Source organism: Gymnoscopelus braueri (assembly GCF_963280865.1).
Source record: "Gymnoscopelus braueri genome assembly, chromosome: 4".
NCBI classification, from domain to species: domain Eukaryota; kingdom Metazoa; phylum Chordata; class Actinopteri; order Myctophiformes; family Myctophidae; genus Gymnoscopelus; species Gymnoscopelus braueri.
The window spans coordinates 12536263-12561373 of NC_137605.1; the positions used below are offsets into that span (position 1 = coordinate 12536263).

Below are 25111 nucleotides of genomic sequence, written 5' to 3' on the forward strand. Positions count from 1 at the left end.
ATATGCTGCCAGGCTTTAAGTAATCTAGAGTATGTTTAGGGTCCGTGTTTAAAGAGTCACCACATCAGCAGTAGTAATTAACGGCCAAACTAGGGCCAAAAACGTCGCAGAACAAGCTCTCACATACCGTCTTCACATCAGGGATACTTCTTTGGAAAACATAACATTTCAGATTACCTGATGAAGGACTCAGGACCGAAACATTGTGTTTCCCAATAAAGAATCTCTGATATTTTGCATTTGAAGGTGGCATGTGCGGGAGCTTTTTCTGCTACATATAGTAGGCTATTATTAAAACCTGAAAATAACTAAATTCTGGTAATGGAGTGCCCCAGAAGCGATCAAATTTGCAAGGTAAAAAAAAGTGCCCTCCAGCCTGGATGCAGATACCCCCAAACCTCCACACACACACACACACACACACACACACACACACACACACACACACACACACACACACACACACACACACACACACACACACACACACACACACACACACACACACACACACAGACACACTGTAACAATTTAGTCCACATAAAGGAGAGCATACAAGGACGCAAATATTAAAGGTACTGTTAAGGATACATTCACAAAATCATGGCATATGTCTTCATGATACAATAAGCACATCACTCTCAGACCTCTATGGGTATGAGTAATAGCATCTCTGCCATATGTGGCGGCTGCCAATTATGGCGGAGACAGCACAGTACTTTTGCCAGCCTTTTTGCCTCATTTTTGGGCATCCCAAGTTGTTGAAACACACACACACACACACACACACACACACACACACACACACACACACACACACACACACACACACACACACACACACACACACACACACACACCACACACGATTGCAACACTCTGTCACAAACAGAGGGCTTAACTCTCCCATACACAAAACACGAGGGAAAGCAATGTAGAGAAAATGATTCAAAAAATATATACAAACCTGAAATGAGCAGAAGTTGCAGAATCAGACCTCCTTTCATCTTGATGATGATGATGATGATGATATCAAACCTCTGTCTGTGTCCTGATGACACACCGAAAACCAGACATGATCTTCAACAGTGACTTAAACGTCATGACCTGCAGTTAGAACACATTATGTATTGTGACCTGTCACCAGCTCCGCTCACAACTAAATGACTAAATGACTAACGCGTTGGAGCCAGGGATCTGTTTGACGCGCTGTAGACAGTAGGTGTGTAGCAGGAATGTCACTCAGCTTGTTAAGTAAGCGCTAAGTGGTGGTGACACAGAGGTGGAATAATTACTTTACATAAGTAAAGTATCAATACCACAATTTAGAAACACCCTTAAAAAGTAAAAGGCCTGTATTATACAAATTCGACTTGAATAATAGTAAAAAAGAAAAGAAAAGAAAAGAAAAAAGAAGATCTACAAGCTCACAATGAGTCACGTTGTAGATCGGCTATTTTCAAATTGCCCAAGTATAAATAGGGCTTAAGTGATTAATCTGCACAACTCAACTAAAGTTTTCAAATGATTATAGTGGAGTAAAAAGTACAATATTTGCCTCTGAGATATGTAGTGGAGTCAAAGTACTTTTTTTTCCTCCTCAAGTTACGCTAAAGGTTCCTCAAAAGTGATACTGAGGTGCAGTATTTGAGTATGTGTACTTAGTTACTTTCCAGTACTGTGGTTAAATGTGGTTTGGATGGTGTGCCTCTCACTCATTATGCTGCCACGCCACAGCTACAGTACAGATGCTGCTTTGTTTCTGCTGGAGGAAAATGACAGGAGAACAGACAGGCTTTCCATAATATGAAAAACATTAACCACCGCCTACTGTGGCCTGCTTTGTGTGACGACATTAACAACCTGTTTACAGGAGAAACATTAGATTATTCCCCTGAGATAGAAACCACTGGTGGAAAGTAATACATGATTACATTTACTCAAGTAGCCTACTATACGTAAGAGGCACTTTTACTTTACCCCATTAAAACCGGGAAAGCATCTGTGTCATTTTAGATTTTGGATAGCAACGTGACTTTTTCAGAAAACTGTTAGGACTTAGAAGGTATTTGTAGCATCGGCTTCAGGTCTTAACGGATTAATTGAGTGTTTTTAATACTTCTACTCCACTATATAGTTTTAAAGTCAGAGAGAGAAGGATGGGGCTGGCAGGCCACTGTGTCAGGCACCCAGAGCTATAGAGGCAAGCAAACTGACACTATGGGAGCCAACCCAGGGCAAAGCCAGGAAAGGCAAGAAGCACCACCTACGTACATGCACTGCGGCACAACCTTTGTGTTTTTTCCCGAGTTTGTTACCTTGTACTCCATGAAGTGCAGATGTCGGAGGTTTTTTCTGTTTCTTTTTTCGTGATGAGTTTGTGATGGGTGCTCGTCATTTCTCATCTCAACTCAACTCAACTTTATTTATAAAGCACATTTCAAACAACCACAGCTGCCACAAAGTGCTGTACAGTGCATAGGTAATAAGTAAAACAGTAGCTAAAAACACAGTATACAATGACAACACACAAAACAAGAAAAACTGAGGGGGGGGGCAGCACAGGGTCAGAGGTCTCATGCTATGTTAAAAGCCAAAGAATAAAAGTGCGTTTTAAGAGAGGATTTAAAAATGGCCAGAGAAGGGGCTTGCCTAATCTGCAGGGGAAGGTCGTTCCAGAGCTTGGGGGCCGCGACCGAAAAAGCTCTGTCCCCTCTAAGCTTCCGCTTCGCCCTCGGAACCTCCAGCAGCATCTGGTCAGCTGACCTGAGGGAGCGGGCAGGAGAGTAGGGGTGGAGGAGCTCATGGGTGCTTTAGCCCCGAGGCACCCACAGTATCGGCGCCCTTGGGCCCGACAGCTTAGCTAACAAGTAACAACCCTGTAGACTGTAGAGCTCAAGACCCTGATGTTAATTACGAGAGTATGGAGGGCAGCGATTCAGGAGTGAGTTGGTTACAAGTTACTTTATAGATATTTCAAAAACAGCCGATCTACAAGCTCACACTGTGACGTGTCGTGAGCTTGTAAATACCTGTAAAAACTTTTTGCATTCTGCATAATGACTTTTACTTTTAGTACTTTAAGTATACATGTATTTTCTACATTGCGGTATTATACTTTTACTTATAGTAAGTGATATTTGTTGAAATAGGTTAAATACTGTAATTGTGATAGTAATCATCGTTATAGAGTGTTTGTTCAGTAACAGTCAGGGGTCTTCTCGTCACTCTATCTCTTCCGTTAAAGGACGACTTCACCCATCTTCATATAATAGATCCTTGCTAATGCTCCTGATAAAATTGTGTAATTTTTTTCTACTCAGTCTTTCTCATAGGAGGGCTGTGGACACTTCAAAAACCTGTCTACCAGTGACATCATCGGTAGGAAAGTGTCTTTTTTTTTTTTTTTTTTTTTATTAACGCAAGAACAATGGCTTCCATTATAGCATGCTAACTTTCCACGAATAGAAAGCCTGTAGTTTCTATTAGCTTCGATGATGTCACTGGTAGACGGGTTTCTGAACTGTCCACAGCCCTCCTCTGAGACACAGACTGAGTAGACAAAACTGGTGCCATATTATAATGAGCAATAGTGAGGACCAATTATATGAAGATGGGTTGAAAATGGGTGAAGTCGTCCTTTAAGAGAAAATGCCATTTCAGGTCAGGTGCAGGATTAGAAAAAGTGCTCATCGGAGCACAGGTAGGTCTCCGCCAGGTCAGGTAGGTTATTGTTCGGAATTCGCCAATCAGGATGAAACATGAAAAATCAGACAGATCTGCCTTGATCCCTTGACTATATAGATAATGTGTACAGATTTGCGTGATGTTTGGACACAATCTGAAGGAGTAATATACTTTCTTTTTTGTTGCAAAACTCGGCCTCCTGGTGGCGCTATAACAGGCCAATTTGAAAAGGGCAGAGGTTCTGCTCTGGCATCCAGGGAGAGTGTGCACAGTTCCGCTGCGATCGGGCCAACGGTGCCGGAGATTAACTGCTCGCAGACGGACGGACAGACACACAGACAGGGTGCCTTCGGCCTGGCGGAGACAATAACAATTTGATCCAATCAGGAGAGAGAACTCATAACAGGATACAGGATAAACAATTGAAATTGGAAATTATGACATAGAGAAATTAGCAGACAAAATTGGAACTGGAACACTACACAATTGAAGCTGATAAATGGGTACTCTCATTATCTGGGACAAATGGGATAAATGGGACAACATTGGCAACCCCCCTGAAAATGTATTTTCTGTTTACCAAAGAGCTGGAGAGATGGGGATACCCTACTGAACAAATAATAGTGTTTTATGTTTTTAGCAACAAAAATATATATATATATTACTTCGTCTACCATTAAATAAAAAGTCATTATCAAGCTAAATGTTCATATACAATTGGTCCTCACTAATGCTCCTTAAAAGATTGCATAATTTCTGTCTAGTCATGTTGAGTCACTGTGTTTCAGAAGAGAGACAGTCCAGAAGCCTGCCTACCAGTGACATCAACGGGAGGCAGGTTTGGTCATTTCAAACAAGATTTCAAACTTTTTTCTTTTTTAAGAACAATGTTTTCCATTTCAAAATGTTTACTTTCCAGGAAGAGAAAGGCTGAGAAATCCCTGGCGATGACGTCATTAGGCAGGTTTCCGCACTGTCCATATAGCCCACCAATGACACGCAGAGTAGGCTATTAATTAGTAAGGACCATTTATATGAAGATATGGTTGAAAATTAGTGAAAAGGTAGGTAAGTAAGCCATGCTGAGCCATGTGGCCCATAGGACAGGAGCCTATAGGAATAATACGTTTTTTTTAAAAACCTTAGAAAGTCAATGCAAGCTTCCACGGAGCGAAAAAGCGTCTTTTATTTATTCGGAACGAGTCCGAATTTTGCTTATATTCGCATAATCGCCGGTGTGTTAATGACCTTAGCTCCTGATTCTGTAGCGTGAGGTAGCTTGATATCAGTGGTGGCAAAAATATTCACATATTTTACTTAAGTAAAAGTATCAATACTACAAAAGTATTGGTATCAAAATGTACTTAAAGTACCAAAAGTAGAAAGTACTCATTATGCAGAAAGTATTCAAATACATACAAATCTTTTGCAAATAGCAGATCTACAAGCTCACAATACGCTGCATCGCGACACATTGTGAGCTTGTAGATCGGCTATTTTCAAATGGCCGAAATGTATACTATAGGGCTGAAGTGGTTAATGTATGTTTTGTAATAATAATCTAAATCTACAAAGTACCTAGTAACTAGTAAGTTTTCAAATATTAGTGGAGTAAAAGTACAATATTTGCCTCTGAGATGTAATGGAGTAGAAGTAGAAGTACTTAAAACTGGAAATACTCCAGTAAAGTACAGCACTTGAGTAAATGTATTTAGTCACTTTACACCACTGCTTGATATACATGTACACCCCCTGGCCATGACACTAGTCTGTCGCAGGCACTTACCCCCCAATCCAACTCCTAATGCTGAGTAGCAAGGCATTGGGTCCCATTTTTATAGTCTTTGGGGTTGTGACCAGGCTAGGGCTCGAACCCCGACCTCCTAGTGTCAGGGCAGACACTCTAACCACAAGGCCACTGAGCCGAAACGAGTGAAGTGTTCCTTTAAAACTCATCACTCAAGAGTATGTACTGTATTTGCTGTGCCCTCCTACAGGTGTGTGCAGAGCAGTTGGTGGGGTATTAACATTTAACAAAGGTGTTTGCTGACCACTCAAAGGGACGAAGGCTAAGAATGAAGAGCAACAAGTTTTGCAGTGAGTGTGTGTAGACCATTCATTGTTGAAAGAGGAGGGAGTTATATTATAACTTCCTTGTCTTTCAACAAGATCAACTTAAAGTGACCTTACAGGGCCTTTAGCCACATTAACCCTGGGGTCCTTATTTTGGGCATGTCATTATAGAGGATTTTTCAAACTGTTTCAAAGACTGAAAAGATTTCAATATTTGTAGATATTTCCACTATTCATCGTATTTAAAAGTGAGTGTGTGTGTGTGTGTGTGTGTGTGTGTGTGTGTGTGTGTGTGTGTGTGTGTGTGTGTGTGTGTGTGTGTGTGTGTGTGTGTGTGGGGGGGGGGGGTTAGCTATAAAGCTAAACAATTTTAGCACTAGCACAACTTTGTGCTGTACTGTACATTGTACTATATTTTATTATCCTCAAATTGAATTTTGATCTTAGCAAACACAATAATTGTTCCTACCTCAGGTGATTCTACTGTTGTAAACGGCCTTGTAAGAGCATCAATGCAATTTAAATGCAAAAAACAATAGGCCATGTCATATTTTCCATTCATCGTTTACAATTTAGTTGAGCGTAGCATTTATCAGACACACCTATATTTGCTATGTAGACTGACAACGTTACAGCTGAGGAATAGCCTAGTTGTTTTTCTTTTGATAAGTGCATTTTCATATTAGATTGGAGTTTTTTTTAATGCATTATGAAATATATGAGGGGCAGTTACATAATACAATTATTGCAACAATTCAGATACATTTATTTAACCATATTTTATATATTTGCATTTAGCTATGTATGCATTGTAGGATTGGTTCAGGCCCATGTAGCCAACACTTTGGGGTGCCAGTCAAGACATGGGAGTCAGAATGCCCTTTTAGGGTGCTTAGTTAATATTATGCACAGGCACAATTCACAGGTTGGTCAGTGTGTGTGGTTCTACATGAAAATAACATCAAACAAACATCAATACAGAATTTAGCAGACAAACATAAACAGTAACACATTGGTCAACTATCATGCAACATATAGGTCAAGTGCAGTGTTATATAATTCAAACAAACCTAAATAAACATTATAAAACATACATCTTTACTCACTGGTGGTCACAGACAGCACACTCTGACATCTATCAATCAATAAATCAATCAATCAATCAAACACTCTTCAGCTCCTTGGTGGGTGACTCGAGGTCACTGCTCAATTACTACTTGAGCCTTTTGCACACTATACTTATGAAAATAAAAAGTATATTAATATATAAGTATGAATTATTATTAGTAGTAGCATTTATATTAATTGTCAGTATTTTTACTGTAGTGCACAAACCTCACTGAGACAAATTCCCTAAAATGTAAAACTATAGCAGATCTACAAGCTCACAACAAGGCATCTGCTTGCAGATCTGCTATTTGTCTTGTTGTTCGTCATTAACCCATACAACCGTGAAAGCATCTGTCATTTTAGATTTTTGCGTTGGCTATTCAAAAATTGCAGACGTATACAAAAGCTCGCAGCACTGCACGAACATTTTTGAAAAAAGTTGAAAGTGTGAGAACAACAGATTGAGTCAGCATTTGTAGAATCGACCTTATTAGGCCTTAGGTCTTAAAAGAAAATCTGCAAAATTATACAATGCAAGGTAATAATAATCAGGCAATAACCGTCCAAAAATCAACGAAAAATAAACAGTAAAGATTAAGAATGCTTGTATAATAAGTTATGAGCGTGTCACATGGTGGGTGGGTCCCAGGAGACAAGTTGGCTCCAGCAGGGGGACGTCACGTGACGCTGGCCTGGAGCCAACATGGCGTCCCTGTCTGTGTGTAGTGTGTAAATAACAACAACAGTATCACAGTATATCACAGAGTCTGTGTCGGCCTCTTGGTTGATCCCAAGGGGTTAGCATCCGGCTTGTAAATTGAGGCTATATAGGAAGTGTGACAGTTCATATGAATGGCTTGTAGTCTCGCTGTTTCGCTCTATTCAAGCAGATGGGTTTTTGGACGAACTTTACACTTGATTTTATTACCTTAATAAACATTGTCATAAATACTATATGCTTCCAGTCGCTAGTTTAAAGTCTTCTTTCAATCACCATGATATGCGTCTTGGTAAATTATGGTCCCATTTATTTTTAAATTAATGATACAGTAGGGTATGTTTCTAGGGTCTCTACTGGTTCTACCGAGTGAAGACGCGCCCTCGCTGCGGTTTCAGCCAATAGCATTAATTTCCGGGCGCATTTCGGACTGGATATCAACCGGATATAGAAAGATAGCGGATTTGAAATCGCTGCAAAATAGGCTTCATTTACGGTCTGTAGAAACCCATGGCGTGACGCTGTCCACATAGGATTTAGAAGTAGAAGTGGTTAAGGAACAAAGTGGGTTCTTTAAAAGGATCCCTGGCTAACCCTGGCTAATAAGCCAAATATGCCTAAATACATTATAATTGCCCCCTGTAACTAAAATGTAAAATTAACCTTAACACCTTAAATATTTCATTTATTTTAGAAATAGTTAATCTTTCACTCAATAAGGACAATGCTCGTCTCAAGTTGACGATATAATTTGTCCATGTGTGGTCTAGGCCTATGGAATTCATGGAATGCATGTGGAAAGCTTAATATGAGCATCAAATCAATATTTTAACTATGTTTTTATTTTCACATGCATTCCATAAATTCCATAGGGCTGGACCACACATGGACAAATGACATCATCAACTTGCGACAGGCATTGCCCCTATTGAGTGAAAGATTAACTATTTATTAAATAAATCAAATATTCAAGGTATTTTTTATTTTACATTTTAGTTATAGAGTACAATTATAATGTATTAAGGCATATTTGGCTTATTAGCCAGGGATCCTTTTCTTTTTTTTAAATCTACAAAATTATATAATGCAAGGTAACAATCAGGCAATAACCGTCCAAATAAGCAGTAAAGAATGATTGTTTAATAAGTTGTGAACATGGTATGTGTGGTGGTGGGTGGTCCCATGGGAGACATGTTGGCTCCAGCAGGGGGACGTCACGTGACGCTGGCCTGGAGCCAACATGGCGTCCCTGTCTGTGTGTGTGTGTGTAGTGTGTAAACAACAACAGTATCACAGTATATCACAGAGTGTGTGTGTCGGCCTCCTCCTGGTCCCTCCTCGCGTCTACTCCGCGTCTCTCTGGGAATAACCTTTTACCAAACCAACACCAGTAATGTGATACAATAGCGATGTACTGAAGGTGTGTCTGGTGAGTAAAAACGCTGTTTCCGTTAAAAAACCCGCACAGAATGTGCCGATGTTCGCTCTTTTTCTGTCCCGTTTAGCCCACTGAGCTAGCTGGGCTAGCTAGTTAGCTAGCTGCACTGCCAGAGCTAGCGAGCTAACGTTAGCCAGTTAGCAGCGTTGCCATGTCCGCTTATTATAAGCGGATTTGGGTCTATTGGTGGTTGCTGTTATTATTACTATGGTTTCAACTAGCCGCAAGCAACTCTTAAGATCATATGTTTAATATCTGGAATCTATAGTTGCAATACCAACTAGCAATGGTTCACACGACGCTCGCCTGTCACAAGCGTCATGGAACCACTTGTTCCTGGTTTTTGAATCGTTTACAATCATTTACAACCCGTACATCTACATTAACGTTCAGATTTCAAATATAAAGTGCTGACCCCAAAACCACGGATGTAACAAGATAAAGCGCTCGGGTCTAAGTACCCGTATCCTCCGTTTTGTTCCATAAAACGCATTTTAATCCGATCGGTGGCCATTTTCTCAGAATTTTCTCCATACGCTTTCTATTACGCGACCCTATTGGTTCGGAGGTGTACTGCACTCTTGATACATTATAATCTATGAAAAAATATCAGATTAAAATGCTTTTTTATTGAACAATACGGAAGATACGGGTACTTAGACCCAGGCGCTTTAACTTGTTACATCTGTGGCTTTAGGGTAAGCACTCTATGTTTGAAATCTGAACGTTTATGCAGATGTACGGGTTGTAAATGGAGACCATTCAAAAAACTGGGAACATGTGGTTCCATGACTGTCATGATATGACAGTCATGTTTCAGGGCTACAATACCAACCCTTGACAGCCCATACATCCAAACAGAAAAGTCAGATCTGATTGTGTGAAACGACGTTAAATCCACCAACATTGCAGCTGTACGGAAAGCTTGGATTGTCCTCTTTCTATCGGCGAAGTTTTTGTTTCATAAAAATCCACCATAGAGACATGTATGATCTACTTTCTGTCAAGAAGCGCTCGTTTTCAATAACCACACCGTCCTGCAGCCTCCTGCATTATGTGACAATTCAAAGGTGGTACTCAGCGGAACCATTGAGTGATTTACAACGAGCTCTTCCAAACTCCAACACACTTCATTGACAAAGTAGCTCATAATAACATAATGTCTCTACGGTCGATTTTTATGAAGCAAAAACTTTGCAGATAGAAAGAGGATGAACCAAGCTTTCCATACAGCTGCAATGTTGGTGAGTTTAACGTCGTTTAATACAATCAGATGATCTGACTTTTCTGTGTGGATGTATGGGGCTGTCAAGGGTTGGTGCTGCAACTCTAGATTCCAGACATTACAATTACGATCAAAGAGTTGCTTGTCAGTGGTTCTCAAACATTTTTCATGTCAAGGACCCCCAAATTAATGTGTCTATCTGCCGACCCCCCCCCTCCATCTGGAAATATTTTGTTCCAGGGACACCCATACCATTAGTTGTGGGTTGTATTACTCCGTTTAAAAAATATTCCACATTTTGCACTTTTTTCCCCCAAGATAAAAATAAATAAATAGCCAATGTACGTTATGTTTAAAGGGAGAAGGGCGCTTTTATTTTTTTAGGGCTCGTCTTCATAGACCTGGTCGCTTGTTTCTCTCGCAACACCTGGCAACACTGCCAGTTAGTAAGCTAGCTAGCTGTAGCTAGCCAACTAGCTATCTGTACACACAACGTCAGTTAGTGACGGGGTGCAGCTGTTAGTATCGTAATAACTAGTTACATAAAACACGCGTTTATTTATCGTTGAAAACCCCAAGTGTTTATTCAGACAGACGTCGTGCGCTCGAGCCACTAGCGTTGCATCGCATTTAAACGGTGTTGTGTGTGTTAGCTTCGTGCTAATGCTAACCTAACGCGCGTATCGTTGGGTTTTTTTTTTTTTTTTTTTTTTACGAGCTCGTTGTGGGTTTGAACACGTTTATCTGGACCAGTGCTTCTCAACCATTTTAATTTCAAGGATCCCCCAGTTTGACATGCATTAGGCTACGGACCCCTATGTAATGGCATTTCTATCCCTGGGACCCCAATTTATATTGAAAAATCAATGTTAATTTAACTCCGAGAGTGTACAAATGGAACCAAATGGACCTTTTTACGGGTCGATTTGGTTCCATTTGTACACTCTCGGAGTTACAGACCCACAATGGTCCATTTGGTTCCTATATGCATGATTTAGCTGGGGACCCCCTGGAACTCCCCCAAGGACCCCTGGGGGTCCCCGGACCCCACTTTGAGAAACACACACACACACACACACACACACACAGAGAGAGCTGGACAACTAACGTGTTGTTTTGAGTGCTACTAACCTTTCTATTTTTATTTTTTTAATGACCAGCTTAATGTCACATTAATTAATGCTGGTGTCAAACAACGATTAATACATCATGTATTAATACAGAGTTACAGACCCCTAAGGGGTTTTAATTGACCAGCTTAATGCATGTATGCATATTTTAATACATGTATTTAAATGGTATAGAGATACTGTCTTCTAAAAATAAACACATACTTAAAACTAAGGCGTTTTTGGGGGCAAGATTGTACTATAAAAATAGGCATTTTCAACTGAAAAGGTTCTCATGGCCACATTTTGTCAGGTGAATAAAACGCAATTTTCTGTTGCAACGAAAAGCCCAATACTGTATTTATACTCTGTAGTATTACGGTGTGTCACTGGCCAACAAACACACATTAAAGAGCAGATCTGCAAGCTACCACAATGCGTCGCGGATCTGTAGTACTTTTTTGGGGGCGAGCGACACTGTCTTACTGCAGGGTATAAATGTGGTAGTTGTTCATTTCATTGCCATGATGAATAGGATAGACGCAGCCAGGCTAGTATAGGAGAAACATCTGAATAGATAGGATAGAGCAGTGGTTCTCAAACCTTCTCATGTCAAGGACCCCCAAAATGATTTGTATTTGGCCGCGGACACTCATCTCAAAATATTTTGTTCCAGGGACCCCCAGAAGCAAAGATTTGAGTTACAAATGCTTGCTTTAAAAATATATATATATTCGAAGATTTGCACAAATATTCAACATTTTTCTAAAATAGCAGCTACAAGCATCTACAAGCTCATAGCGCGGCACTCGGTGCCACGCTATGAGCTTGTATATCTGCTATTTTTGAATAGCCAAAGTAACCTCGCATCACCAGTCTTTCCACCTCGGAGGAAAGCCTGGTGTTCGTTACTAAAGACCCATATGATCCGGTCTACTGAAAAAAATAAGAGAAAATAATCCTGTTTCCGGATTCTGCCCATCCGGTTTTTGCGGTGCCGCTTTGTTTTGGTTCCCCAATCCCTATTTAAATGGAATAGAATTTCCCCGTGGGATAATACAGACGCTAAATAGTCTCCGGATAGTGCACGCACATTTATATTTAAAAAATAAGCTAAACTATGCCGAATCAAGGATTTTATTAGCACGGACCTATTTTGTGGTGAGACGTGTTTCCGGTTCTGCCCATCCGGCCACTTTTCTTTTTTTTTACTTCCGCTCCCGACCGGATCATATACCCGAAAAGGAATGATGCCCAGGCTAAGCCAAAGTATAACAACATTTAGGTGGTTGAAATTATTGTGATGCTATATTAACACATTTAGCTGGGGACACCCTGCAATCCCCCCAAGGACCCCTGGTGGTCCCCGGACCCCACTTTGAGAACCAATGGGATAGAGAAGCAGTCAGGCTAGTGTAGGAGAAACATCTGTACTGATAGGATATAGAAGCAGTAGTCGAAAGTAACTTAGTACATTTACTTAAGTACAATTTTGAGGTATTTTGTACTTTACTGGAGTATTTCCAAATTTCAATACTTTTACTTCTACTCCACTACATCTCAGAGGCAAATACTTTACTTTTACTCCACTACAATTATTTGAAAACTTGAGTTACAAGTTACTTTGTAGATTTTTTTTGATTATTATTACAAAGCATACATTAACCACTTCAGCCCTATATACATTTCGGCCATTTGAAAATAGCCGATCTACAAGCTCACAATGCGTCGCGAATCCTCGCGATGCAACGCATTCATTGTGAGCTTGTAGATCTGCTATTTTCAAAAGATTTTTATACATTTGAAAACATGAAATGGGACGTTCTGCATTATATCAGTACTTGAAGTAAATGTTGATGCCAATACTTTTTGTACTTATACTCAAAGTCCAATTCCTGACTTTTACTTGTAACAGAGTATTTCTATATTGCAGTATTGATACTTTTACTTAAGTAAAACATGTGAGTACTTTTTCCACCACTGGATAGAAGTAACCAGGCTAGGAGAAGCAGCTGAACAGCAGCATCAGGATGAAGCAGGCTAGGCAGGCAGCAGAGGGTTGTATAATAAAATGTTCTCTCAATGTTCCCGTGTGTGTGTATGAAACAAGGATCCATGCCTTTTTTTCTCCTTTTTTTTTTTTTTTTTTTGCAAGGAGAAACGCCTCCTGCAACTGCAGGGGGAAAGTAAAGAGCACCAACACACATTTACCCCACCAGAAAATACCACACCACACTGGTTAATTGGCTTCACATTAACCCATTAAAGGGATAGTTCACCCAAAAAACAACTTTCTATGGATTAGTCACCCCATGGAGACTCGAATTCATGGATATCTTTTAGTTTTTTGTCGCATTCCTAAGCCAATAATTTGATGATCAGCGGACCGGTAGGCAGCGGTTCCGGTAGGAGACGCAAAGGAGACTCTTTGTGTCTCCTACCGGGACCTCTGCCGGTCATCAAATTATTGGCTTAGGAATGCGCCAAAAACTAAAAAATATCCATGAATTCAAGTCTTTTTTTTGTTACTCAAATCTTTGCTTCTGGGGATTCTACAAATGTCTTCTAACAAAAAAACCTATGTTGCTATAATCAGTGCTTCTCAAACCTTTTCATGTCAACATGATGTATTTGGCCGCGGACCCCCATCTAAAAATATTTTGTTCCAGGACCCCCCCCCCCCCAGAAGCAAAGATTTGAGTTAAAAAATGAATATATATATTCACAGATTTGCACACATTTTCATAATGTCAGATCTACAAGCGCGTAGCGCGGCACTCGGTGCCACACTATGAGCTTGTATATCTGCTACATTTTAATAGCCAAAGTGTAACACATCTGTGTAATGACACAGATGTGTTCCCGGTCTTAATGGGGTTAAGACCTGAGGCCGATTCTACAACTGCCTTCTAAATCGGTGGTACACACACACACACACACACACACACACACACACACACACACACACACACACACACACACACACACACACACACACACACACACACACCCGTGAGCTTGTATATCTGCTATTTTTGAATAGCACAGCTCAAAAATCTAAAATGACACTTTGATTAATTCGCTGTTATAACGGGTTAAGCAAGGAAAGGAAGGATAGAATGTGGATTAGGTCTAGAAAATGTGAAAAATGAAAACAAAACACAGAGAGAGAGACAGAGATGAAGTCTTAGCCAAAAATAATACAAATTTGGCACAGATTTGGTTGGAAATTAAAGGAGCACACATAATTTAATTTCCTAAGGTGTAGCTATTTCTTCCAGAAATCACGTCCAGACGAATAACTAAATGTGCTGTCTGATTGTGGAAGTCTAAAAACAAACACCTCACATTCGGTGCATCCCTAGTTTTCAGGAAAGGGAAGACGTCTCGAGAAAGAAAGAAGGAACTAGGAAAATAGGTCAGATATTCATATATTCCAGATGAGTATTTCGTGGCTGTCGAAACCTCTTATCTCCATATTTATTTATGTATTTATATTTCAGTAAATTAACGCCCTACTTGATCATATTACAGCGTCAAACAAAAGTAGCAGATCTACAAGCTTGTTTTGAGCTTGTTGATCTGCTACTTTTGCTATTTGAATCCTCAACAGTTTTGGACGTGAGATTTCCACCCGACAGAGATGATATACATAATACAAGGAGGTCTGCTGAAAGCAGGTCTATAAGCAGGTCTGTTTAACATTTGAGGAGCAATTTAACAAATAATGTTTAAGTGTACTCACTCAAAACCAGTTAATTTAACTCTGGACTGAAGTGTACAAAATGTAACCAAATGGACCCTTTTCATGTGTCCATTTTGTGTACACTTGCAGATCTGTACGGGTCCATTTGGTTCTTAACTAAACAAACACTTTCTTCACTTTCTTCCAGAAATAATAGATACATCTATTTATTTTCTTATGTGGAAATCTTCCTCTGATGTGTCTATACATTATTTATCTAGATATTCTTTTGGTGTGGTGGCTGTCAGTCACTCAGAGTAAATGCCAGGCTAGTGGCATCAAGGGGGGTTTCTCTTTCACTAAATGCATTTTCATGTTAGATGGATTTTATTTTTTATTTATATGAATATGAAAACAAATTCTGTGAGCTCCGAGAAGCAGAGCTTCTATTGAAGAATGGTATTTTCTTTCGCTGTCATCATGCTTCTCGGCAATACCGTTTTCTTTCTGTAATTCAATGAAGGAAATATTTGCATTAGAAAGCATAGACTTTTCCTGTGTTTGTACAGTACAGCTGTAGTCAGTGACCTGTAGCACTGCATGTCATTCATTTGTGATCGACATAGAACGGAAGAAATGCACCTTCAATCAAAACTGACATTCACCCATGTTGCTTTGTTTTAAAGATACGCAAGTTCTTTTTTTTTATTGCATATGGATTCTTATTAGGATAGGATAGTGGAGAGAGACAAGACGCATGGCAGAGGACAGAGAGGAGCTACACACTTTTGCAGTTGGGAATCGAACCGATTGGTTATCTCTGACTCAGACACCAGTCCACCCATTGCCACTATTTGCCAAATCCCTCATAATATGAGGTTGTGGCTCGTCGTGGTATAAAACAAGTTTGAGAACCTGATCTACACGTATGCCCCTTGTCTTGACAGTTTGTTTATTGCGCTAGTATTGTCTCAGAGTAACTTAAACTCTTTGAACTACCAACACTGGCCATGAAAAACCCTATAAAGTGGATCATGTTTAAGACGTCAGCAAAACGTTTTAGTTTTTTTAACCCATTGAGACCGGGAACAAATGTTCGCTCTGAAAAATATATATTCAAAGATTTACATTAGTTTTCAAGATTTTTCAAAAAAATAGCTGCTTGTATAGCAGATCTACAAGCTCATAGCGCGGCACCAAGTGCCACGCTATGAGCTTGCAATTGCATATCTGCTATTTTTGAAAAAAAATCTAAAAATGACACAGATGCGTTCCCAGTGTCAATGGGTGAAGGGTGGAATCAGTATCAGGGAGGTATTTGGGTACAAAGGTGACGGTTTCTACAGTCAGCGTCCCAGTCCGTTGGTTGCTTGTAATGTTGGAAATCTCGAAATTTAAACTGACCCAACTGAAATGCTGTCTCACTCTGGCTGAAATAATCTGGTAAATGTCTAAAATGTTATGTAATTTAACCCATTGAATCCGGGAACGCATGTCTGTCATTTTAGATTTCTTTGGCTATTCAAAAATAGCAGATACACAAGCTCATAGCGCGGCACCGAGTGCATAGCGCTATGAGCTTGTGGATCTGCTATTTTTGAAAAATCGCGAACATTTTCTCAAATCTTTGAATATTATACCATTGAACCAGCAACAACATTTGAACATAATGTTCTCTTTGTAATTTCCCCCCCACAGCCAAGTATGTTACATGCATTAACATCTGGTATGTTGTTACAATATAATGAATGTCAGTGTGGCAGGTGTAGCGGACTACATTACACTAATACATCACGCTGTAGGCTGCTACACCTGCTGCCTCACCCACATACATGTATGACGCTGTGACCACCAATGTGAACATACATGAGCTATTCCTGAACCTCCACTGGTCATTCACTCTGCAGTGCACAGGGCTGGCACCATTACACATCTAAGTTGCCGATTAATTGTCACTCAAATAATTTGCGAATAACGATTTAATAATTGTGTGTTTGGCATTGAACATGTGAATAGAAAAATAAATCTGTTTGGCCGTTAGTCTTCGTTATCAAAAATTGCACAGGGCAGATGTGACAAATAACTTAAACGTACAAATAAATGATTGACATTGGCCCGGAACGGTTGGCGTAACCGTCTGGGCACGTAGGCTGGTAATCCAGTCTGACAGCATGCCGCGGGTTCGACTCCCGATCCCGACGGCTTTTGCTGCATGTCACCCCCCCCATCTCTCCCCCCATTTCCTCTCAGCCTTCTGTAATCTATCAATAAAGGCAAAAAGAAGAAAATAACTATTACATTTTTTTTTTAAATTATATATATATATAAAAATAGCAGAAATAGCTGATATACGTGGCTATTTCGGTTACTTTTTATATTTATGTTTTGACATTTTTCAACATTTTTTCAACATTTATTCAACATTTCAACAAACATCGCAAAAATAATTGAGATTATGTAATAATTGTGACAGACCTACTGGTCATTGGTAAACTAAAATGCTTTCCAAACTAATTCCGCGGTCCAACATATACTTGACCGTTTCAAGCCAGCTATGTATTAATGGTGTCCTTTTTGGTGTCTTTTCTTCTTCTGTCCCCAGATTGTTATCCCACAAGACAGGTCGTAGATTAGCAGCCATGTCCTCTCAACAGAACATCAGCTCAGCCTCCAACAGTCCCACCACCACGCTGGGCTCGCCCTTCTCCGTCATCAGCCCCTCCCTCGGCGGCTCCCCCGTGGGCTTCGGGCCCATCAGTCACGTGAGAAGATGTGTTTTCTATCGTCGCCGTCGGGTGGAAACCATGTATATCCAAAACTAGGGATGGGACCATAATCGTTATTATCGTTTATCGTGATAAAAAAACGCTCACAATAATCGTATCGCAGAGATTTAAATTTATTGTGAAATTGTCCTCCGTAAAACGCACTTTATACAGTCTTTTTTTTTTCACTCTAAATCTTTGCCAAAAATAGCCGATCTACAAGCCCCCAACGCGTCGCGTTGCGACAAGTTGTGAGCTTGTAGATCTGCTATTTTTGGCAAATATTCCACCCCAGACTATGGATGCTGGGGTTCAAGTGGTTCACAAAATAGGCATTTTAAGAGATTTAAGCATATTTTGATTATCGCGATAATATCGTAAATCACAATTATTTTGGTCACAATAAGCGTGACATGAAATTTTCGTATTGTCCCATCCCTATCCAAAACGTTCCTTTTTTTTAATTATTATTTTTAAATAGTGAAAACAGCCGATCTAAAAGCTCAGAGCCACACTCCAGATTGATCACGTGGGATCACTCAGACGTTCCTCCACAATCATGTGAGTGATCCCACGTGATCAGTCAGTCTGGAAAATGCCAGGCTAATGAAGTAGGGCATTAGATTTACGAAAAATACATACAAATGTTGAAATGTGGAGATGCAACGTTTCTGCCCGACAGCGACAAAATGCAAACGGAATAAGGGTTGATTATAGCAATTTACGATTTGGGCATTTAGCAGACACTCTTAACACATTGACTGCCAATCACGTAGATCTATGCGAACCGATTTAAAGCCGCCACGTGCCAATCGCGTAGATCTACGTGAAGTGGTCTTTTTTACCCAAAGACCAAGGAGATATGATTAGTTGAAGATCTAGACTCCTATCCACTTCCTTGTTAACTTAAAACTTAAAAAGTCTGTATTTCGGCTCCTGAGTACTTTTTTTTTTCCAATGAAAAACTCTGGCACTGGCTAAAAAAATATGAAAATAATTCTGGCAGTTAATGTGTTAATCCAGTGATTTACAGTAAGCAAGGTAAACACGAGGTAATGCATTAAATGCATAGAAATAGTAATCTAGGATCATAGGTAAACCAAGAACCTATCATCAGTCTAAACAGTATAATATCCCCCAAAAAATTACTTTGAAACTATACACACTATAATGCCAGGTCTACAAATGAATCTGGCTTCTGTCTACATAACATGCTATCTAAATTACATTTTAGCCTTTGCATAAGCCTGCAAGGTCGTCAAGGTTGAGGCAAGTGAAACGTTATAAGAGCAAAATGTTAGGCTACGGAAAGAGGGTGGTTCTGTATGGAAGCAGTGTTGATTTCGTCGACTAAAACTATTGACGAAAAATGTTCGTCGAATACCTTTTTTCACTGACGAACACTAAATTAAAACTAAGCAATGATGACTAAAACTAAGACTAAATATGTTGACAATTTCGTCAACAAAATAAAAGCTAGACAGTGAGGGACTAGTGGAGAAGAGATCCAGTAGAACTTAAAGACAAGTCATTTTATATTTGGTTGCGCTTGGGCGTTGCGCTCTGAAAATAGCAGCATCTACAAGCTCACAACGTGTCGCAGATCTGCCATTTTCAGCATGCAACCAAGTGTAAAATAAGCCATTACGACGCCATCAAGGCACCGCCAAAATACATTATAGTCGACTAAATCAACTGTATATTTAGTCGATTATAATTCTATGATATTTGGTCAAATAAAACTAGACTAACAGTAAAACATTTCAGAGTACTAAAATATGATTACTAAAATATGTCTAAAACTATTTTTTTTTGTCTCCATATTGTACAGCTCAATTCTTCAGTGTCCATTTCGGCGATGCACGGCATCAGCAGCTCTGAGGACGTGAAGCCACCGTTTGGCCTGAGGCCCATGGGTGCTCACAGCCCGGGGATAATGCTCTCACAGAAGAGACTGTGTGCCATCTGTGGGGACCGCTCCTCTGGTGAGTGAGGCCAATTATTAGAGACGTGGAAACGTCCGCTATTAAGCAACACATTCATTTCAACGATTAAAGTAGCTTTAACAAAGTGGACCATGGAGAATGCCAATAATATTATTCAAGATTTATTTGCTTTATCTGTCTTTTTTTTCCTTCTTCAGCAAGTATCAGGGAAAAAAATAAATTATGTTTCTCCTAAAAGACAGCAAAAAAAAATCATGAATCAATAAATAAATAGTGCATAACAATGATAGTCTGATAACCAGTGGTGTAAAGTAACTAAGTACATTTACTCAAGTACTGTACTTAAAGGGGAAATCCACCCATTTTCAATATTTAACTATGTCATTAATATAGCATAAAGGAGTTGTGTGGAAATAAGAAAAAATTAAAAAAAAAATTAACATTGCAAAAAAATTTAACATTGCAAAAAAATTAACATTGCAAATTACACTGTGATGACTCATCATGGTGTAATTTGCAATGTTAATTTTTTTGCAATGTTAATTTTTTTTTTAATTTTTTCTTATTTCCACACAACTCCTTTATGCTATATTAATGACATAGTTAAATATTGAAAATGGGTGGATTTCCCCTTTAAGTAAAATTGAGGTATTTTGACTTATTTCCAGTTTTCAGTACTTTTACTTCTACTCCACTACATCTCAGAGGCAAATATTATACTTTTACTCCACTATTATTTTACAACTTTAGTTACTTTGTAGATTTTGATTATTATTACAAAACATACATTAACCATTTCAGCCCTATATACATTTCGGCCATTTGAAAATAGCCGATCTACAAGCTCACAATGCGTCGCGATGTGAGCTTGTAGATCGGCTATTTTCAAAGGATTTTTATACATTTGAAAACTTGTGAAATGGGACAATCTGCATAATGAGTACTTTCTACTTTTGGTACTTAAATTACATTTTGATGTATCGGTGGTCAATAGGAACACACTGAGGACACAAGCAGGAGCACTCATCCAATGTCATTTCGACTATGCCATGCTCCTCGTGGTACGTTAGCACCTCAAAGGCATTAAAAACTAATCGGCAGACCTCTCAAAACAAACTGGTCAGGTTACTGCTAGGCCTTACACTCAGAACTCGCCTATCCCCTGCTCATTATGCTAGGGGGGGATGGCTCAGGGTAGAGGACAGAGTAAAGCAACTTGCAATGGGCCTGGTCTTCAAGATATGTGAGAAAACAGAGATACCCATGTACCTGTCAGACTACTTCAATAGCGTAAAAGACACACACAGGCACAACAACAGAAGGAGCCCCACTGATCTCACTGAACCCAGTTTCGGCACAAAAATGAGGTCAAATTCGTTCTACTGCTATGAATGTGGAATGCTCTACCAAAAGGCATCAAAAAGTGTGACTCCTTACCCTCCTTCAAAACCGCTCTAAAAGAGCACCTACAGGTGGTTGCAAATTGTAACTGATGTGATTACTAATACTAAAGTATGCAATCAATCAAAAATACAATTCTGTGTCAATCTAAATAAATAAATCCTAAAACTAAATGAATTCATGACATCAAAAACTAGCATAACCAGATAGTACAAAATTGTATAAAAACAAATTTCAACTGCTCTTCAGAAATGCATAGAGTTCATCTCATCTGATGCATAGCAGTGCATAACTTCCAAGTCCATAATGCTAGCTAGTGGGAGGATTAACTCATTCACTGCCAGAATTATTTCTGGCCGCGTTTGAAACACTGCCAGAGATTTTTCATTGAAAAAAAAAAAGTACTCAGGAGCCGAGATACAACATTTTTAAGTTTTAAGTTAACAAGGAAGTGGATGGGAGTCTAGATCTTCGAAAAATCATATCTCCTTGGTCTTTGGGTCAAAAAAAAAAAAAAAAAAAGTCGTTTTAGTCGTTCTAGGCAGGCATGGCTTATGGGACAAAAGTCGTTTTAGTCGTTCTAGGCAGGGAATGAGTTAATGAGAGAGGGCAGGATAACCACTTGAACCCTAGCGTCCCTATTATGGGGTGAACGTTAAGGCCAAAATAGCAGATCTAAAAGCTTTGGAAGCTTGTAGATCGCTTGCAGGGCGTTCCACTAGTCAACACAATGTCCAGCTGGGTCAAAAAAAGCAGCCAGCCGGGTGCACACGTGTGCATACAGGGTGTTTATGGCTCTTTACATTAGCATTACGTCCATGAGCAGCTTTCTTCAGATGAAAAACATTTAACTTTAGATAGGACACCTAGGGCAAATACATGCCTTTTTAGCAATATACAAGACCTCCCAAGTTGGGTGTCTACCTCCTTCTCAGAGGAGGTCCCTGGTTGTGTGGTTATAATATAAATATAACTCAATCATACTGTAATTACACAAAATGTAAATGCGAACTTAGTATTTTTGTATCATTTTGTATAAATGAACAAACGTATTCTTTCTAAAAGAAAGAAGACAGATTCCTGACTTGGACTTGGTGTTCTTCACCTTTTCTGTTACATTGTAATAACATAAAAGAACGGTGTTAAATCACATGAAAGGAATGAAGCTGCTTCTTATGGGCTATATCAATATGTTATGTTTATTGAGGCCATCATTATAATTCACACACGTGATGAGTTGTGTGCCTATTCATCCATTATTCTGTTGTAATAATCATGATCAGTATACCACCTAATAAACCTATGAATCCCCATACAATCTTGTATATTTTCGCCTGTTCTGTGACTAGAGACGATGCAGAACAAGCCCGGTTTCTACCTCGTCGCACGGTTAACGTAGGCGATCTACAAGACGACAACGCGTGCGGATGGCGAGGCGTTGAGGGCTTGTAGATCGACTCTGTTACCCGGCTCTGTTACATAAAGACTTGTATTGTAGCATTGCAGAGCAAGCATGAAAAAAGTTAAAACATGTTTTGTATAATTTAGTGGTAAAGTAAAACCAGTCTCTCCAGTGTTTCAAGGGTTGTCATCAGACCGCCAAATATCTACCTACATTAACCACATTCGCACAACAGGCGATTGGAGCGGTTGTTGGCTTGTAGCTTCTCACGGAGTCTACTGTCACGATTTCAAATTTAAGTTGACAATTAATTGTCACTCAAATAATTGCTATTAACGATTTAAATTGTGTGTTAGGCATTGAACGTTTGAAATATGAATAAAATAAATATTTCTGTTCAAAATAAAAAATTGCAGTGGGCAGATATGAAAAATAACTGAAATATACAAAGAAATTAATGCATAATTAATAATATAATAATTTTATACATGTAAAAATAGCAGAAATGGCTTCTCTACAAGCTCTACATAGAAATAGCGGATCTACAACGGGTCACAAAGTGGCACGTAAGCTTGTAGATCTGCTATTTCTTATTTTTTTTATATAAAAAAATGTGTGAACATTTTTCAACATGTAGACGATTATGCAAAAATAATTGCGATTTTCTCAAATAATCAATCACACAGGATGTCTTGAAATGTACACGTAGACTTGTAGACTTGTAGACTTGTAGACTTGTAGACTTGTATTGTAGCATTGCAGAGCAAGCATGAAAGAAGTTAAAACATGTTTTGCATAATTTAGTGGTAAAGTAAAACCAGTCTCTCCAGTGTTTCAAGGGTTGTCATCAGACCGTCAAATATCTACCTACATTAACCACATTGGCGTAGTTAGATTTAATTAAGTTTGCACCGAACAGCTGTAGCCTGTTAAACTTGTTCGGTCGGCTCTGAAATGCTCTTAAATTACTCTTTCAGATGAGATAAAACCCACGTGAGTGAACGAAGCATTACACCATTGGAACTCTGTGAATCGCAGGCTGATTGACAAGTGCATGCACACATATGCAGTTAGTGACAGGATCTTTTGTTTTCTTAACAAAGTGCTCTGACAGACGTAGGCTACGCAACTGATGCAAAACTCGGAGGTGCAGGGCGCTCACAAAGCAGAAACACTTAACAAAATATGAAATGATATATAAAGTAGAAAGAAAAGTAGCCGGCGGCTTGTGTGTATATCAACAGGATTTAGGTTTTTAAAAAATCATTAAGACCGGGAACGCAGGTGTCATTTTTAGTTTACTTTGGCTAAAAAAAATTGCAGATATACAAGCTCATACCGTGGCACAGAGTGCTGCGCTATGAGCTTGTAGATCTGCTATTTTTTTAAATTTGAAGATTGGTGCAAATCTTTGAATATATATATATATATATATTGGCCAAATACATATCATTATGGGGGTTCCTTGACGTGAAAAAAGTTTGAGAACCACTATATTATAGCAACATAATTTTTTTTCAAAAAACTGTAGGAATTTAGAAGATATTTGTAGAATCCCCAGAAACAAAGATTTGAGTTACAAATGTTACATGCAAAAAACATACATGCAAAGATTTGCACACATTTTCACGATTTTTCAAAAAAATAGCAGATCTACAAGCTCATAGCGAGCTTGTAGATCTGTTTTTTTTAAATAGCCAAAGTTTAAAATAATGGTTAAAGTGGTTACAATCTAAAATGAGAGATGCGTTGCCGGTCTTAAAGGTTTAATGTCATCTTCTGTTGCTGCTTCTACAAGTTGAACTAAGTATCTTATGCAGAGCCTCAGTTGACATCTTCTTCACTAACCTTCACCAATTCCTCTGCGTCTGTAGGGAAACACTACGGAGTGTACAGCTGTGAAGGCTGCAAAGGCTTCTTCAAGCGCACCGTGCGCAAAGACCTGAGCTACACCTGCAGGGATAACAAGGAGTGCCTGGTGGACAAGCGCCAGCGCAACCGCTGCCAGTACTGCCGCTACCAGAAGTGCCTGGCCATGGGCATGAAGAGAGAAGGTACAGTAGCAGGGAGGTGGGCTAGGGCAAGGGTTCACAAACTTTTCAGGCCGCGACCCCCCCAAAATAATCATATTTGAACCACCCTGACAAGCACTTGGACTGGTAGGCATTACATTTAATTTGACTCGGTTCCAAAGATAAATATTGTGAAAATAGCCAAGCTCACAACGCCTCGCACTCGTTGTGAGCTTGTAGATCGGCTGTTTTAACAATGTTTGCCTCTTTCTTTCTAAATATTTGTCCAATTTGGTATTAAAAAAGGTCTTAAAAGTCATTAAATTGTAACTTTAGTTGATACCCTGTATGTACTTATACTGTAGGTTGGTTTGTTTACTGCTGAGTGAGAAAACAATGTTGCACATTACACTAATCATCTGGGGACCCCCCAAAATAATTTGGGGACCCCACCGGGGGTCCCGACCTCGAGTTTGGGAGCCACTGGGCTAAGGCACGGCTTCTCAAAGTGGGCTCCAGAGACGCCCGGGTGTCCTTGAG

At 39.4% G+C, this 25111-nt stretch overlaps 2 protein-coding genes across 5 annotated transcripts in view; one reads left to right on the plus strand and one right to left on the minus strand.

Annotated features, from left to right (window-relative positions):
• The window catches only part of LOC308084422 (macrophage mannose receptor 1-like), a 52238-nt gene extending 51095 nt beyond the window's left edge, over nt 1-1143 (minus strand). Inside the window, exon 1 of the mRNA XM_080427078.1 lies at nt 968-1143. Within this exon, the coding sequence (XP_080283204.1) occupies nt 968-1007 (40 nt within the window). The 5' untranslated portion in view covers nt 1008-1143. The remainder of the gene's footprint in view (nt 1-967) is intronic.
• A 7727-nt stretch (nt 1144-8870) lies between these two features.
• Nucleotides 8871-25111, plus strand: part of LOC308083162 (retinoic acid receptor RXR-beta-A-like) — a 32755-nt gene continuing 16514 nt past the window's right edge. For 3 of the 4 annotated variants that reach the window (XM_080425333.1, XM_080425336.1, XM_080425335.1), the window contains exons 1-4: nt 8871-9032; nt 17664-17807; nt 19642-19795; nt 24434-24613. In XM_080425333.1, coding sequence (XP_080281459.1) covers nt 17685-17807; nt 19642-19795; nt 24434-24613 — 457 coding nt within the window. In that variant the 5' untranslated portion in view covers nt 8871-9032; nt 17664-17684. Of the gene's footprint in view, nt 9033-17647; nt 17808-19641; nt 19796-24433; nt 24614-25111 lie in introns of all 4 variants that reach the window. The other variant, XM_080425334.1, reaches the window with a different exon arrangement.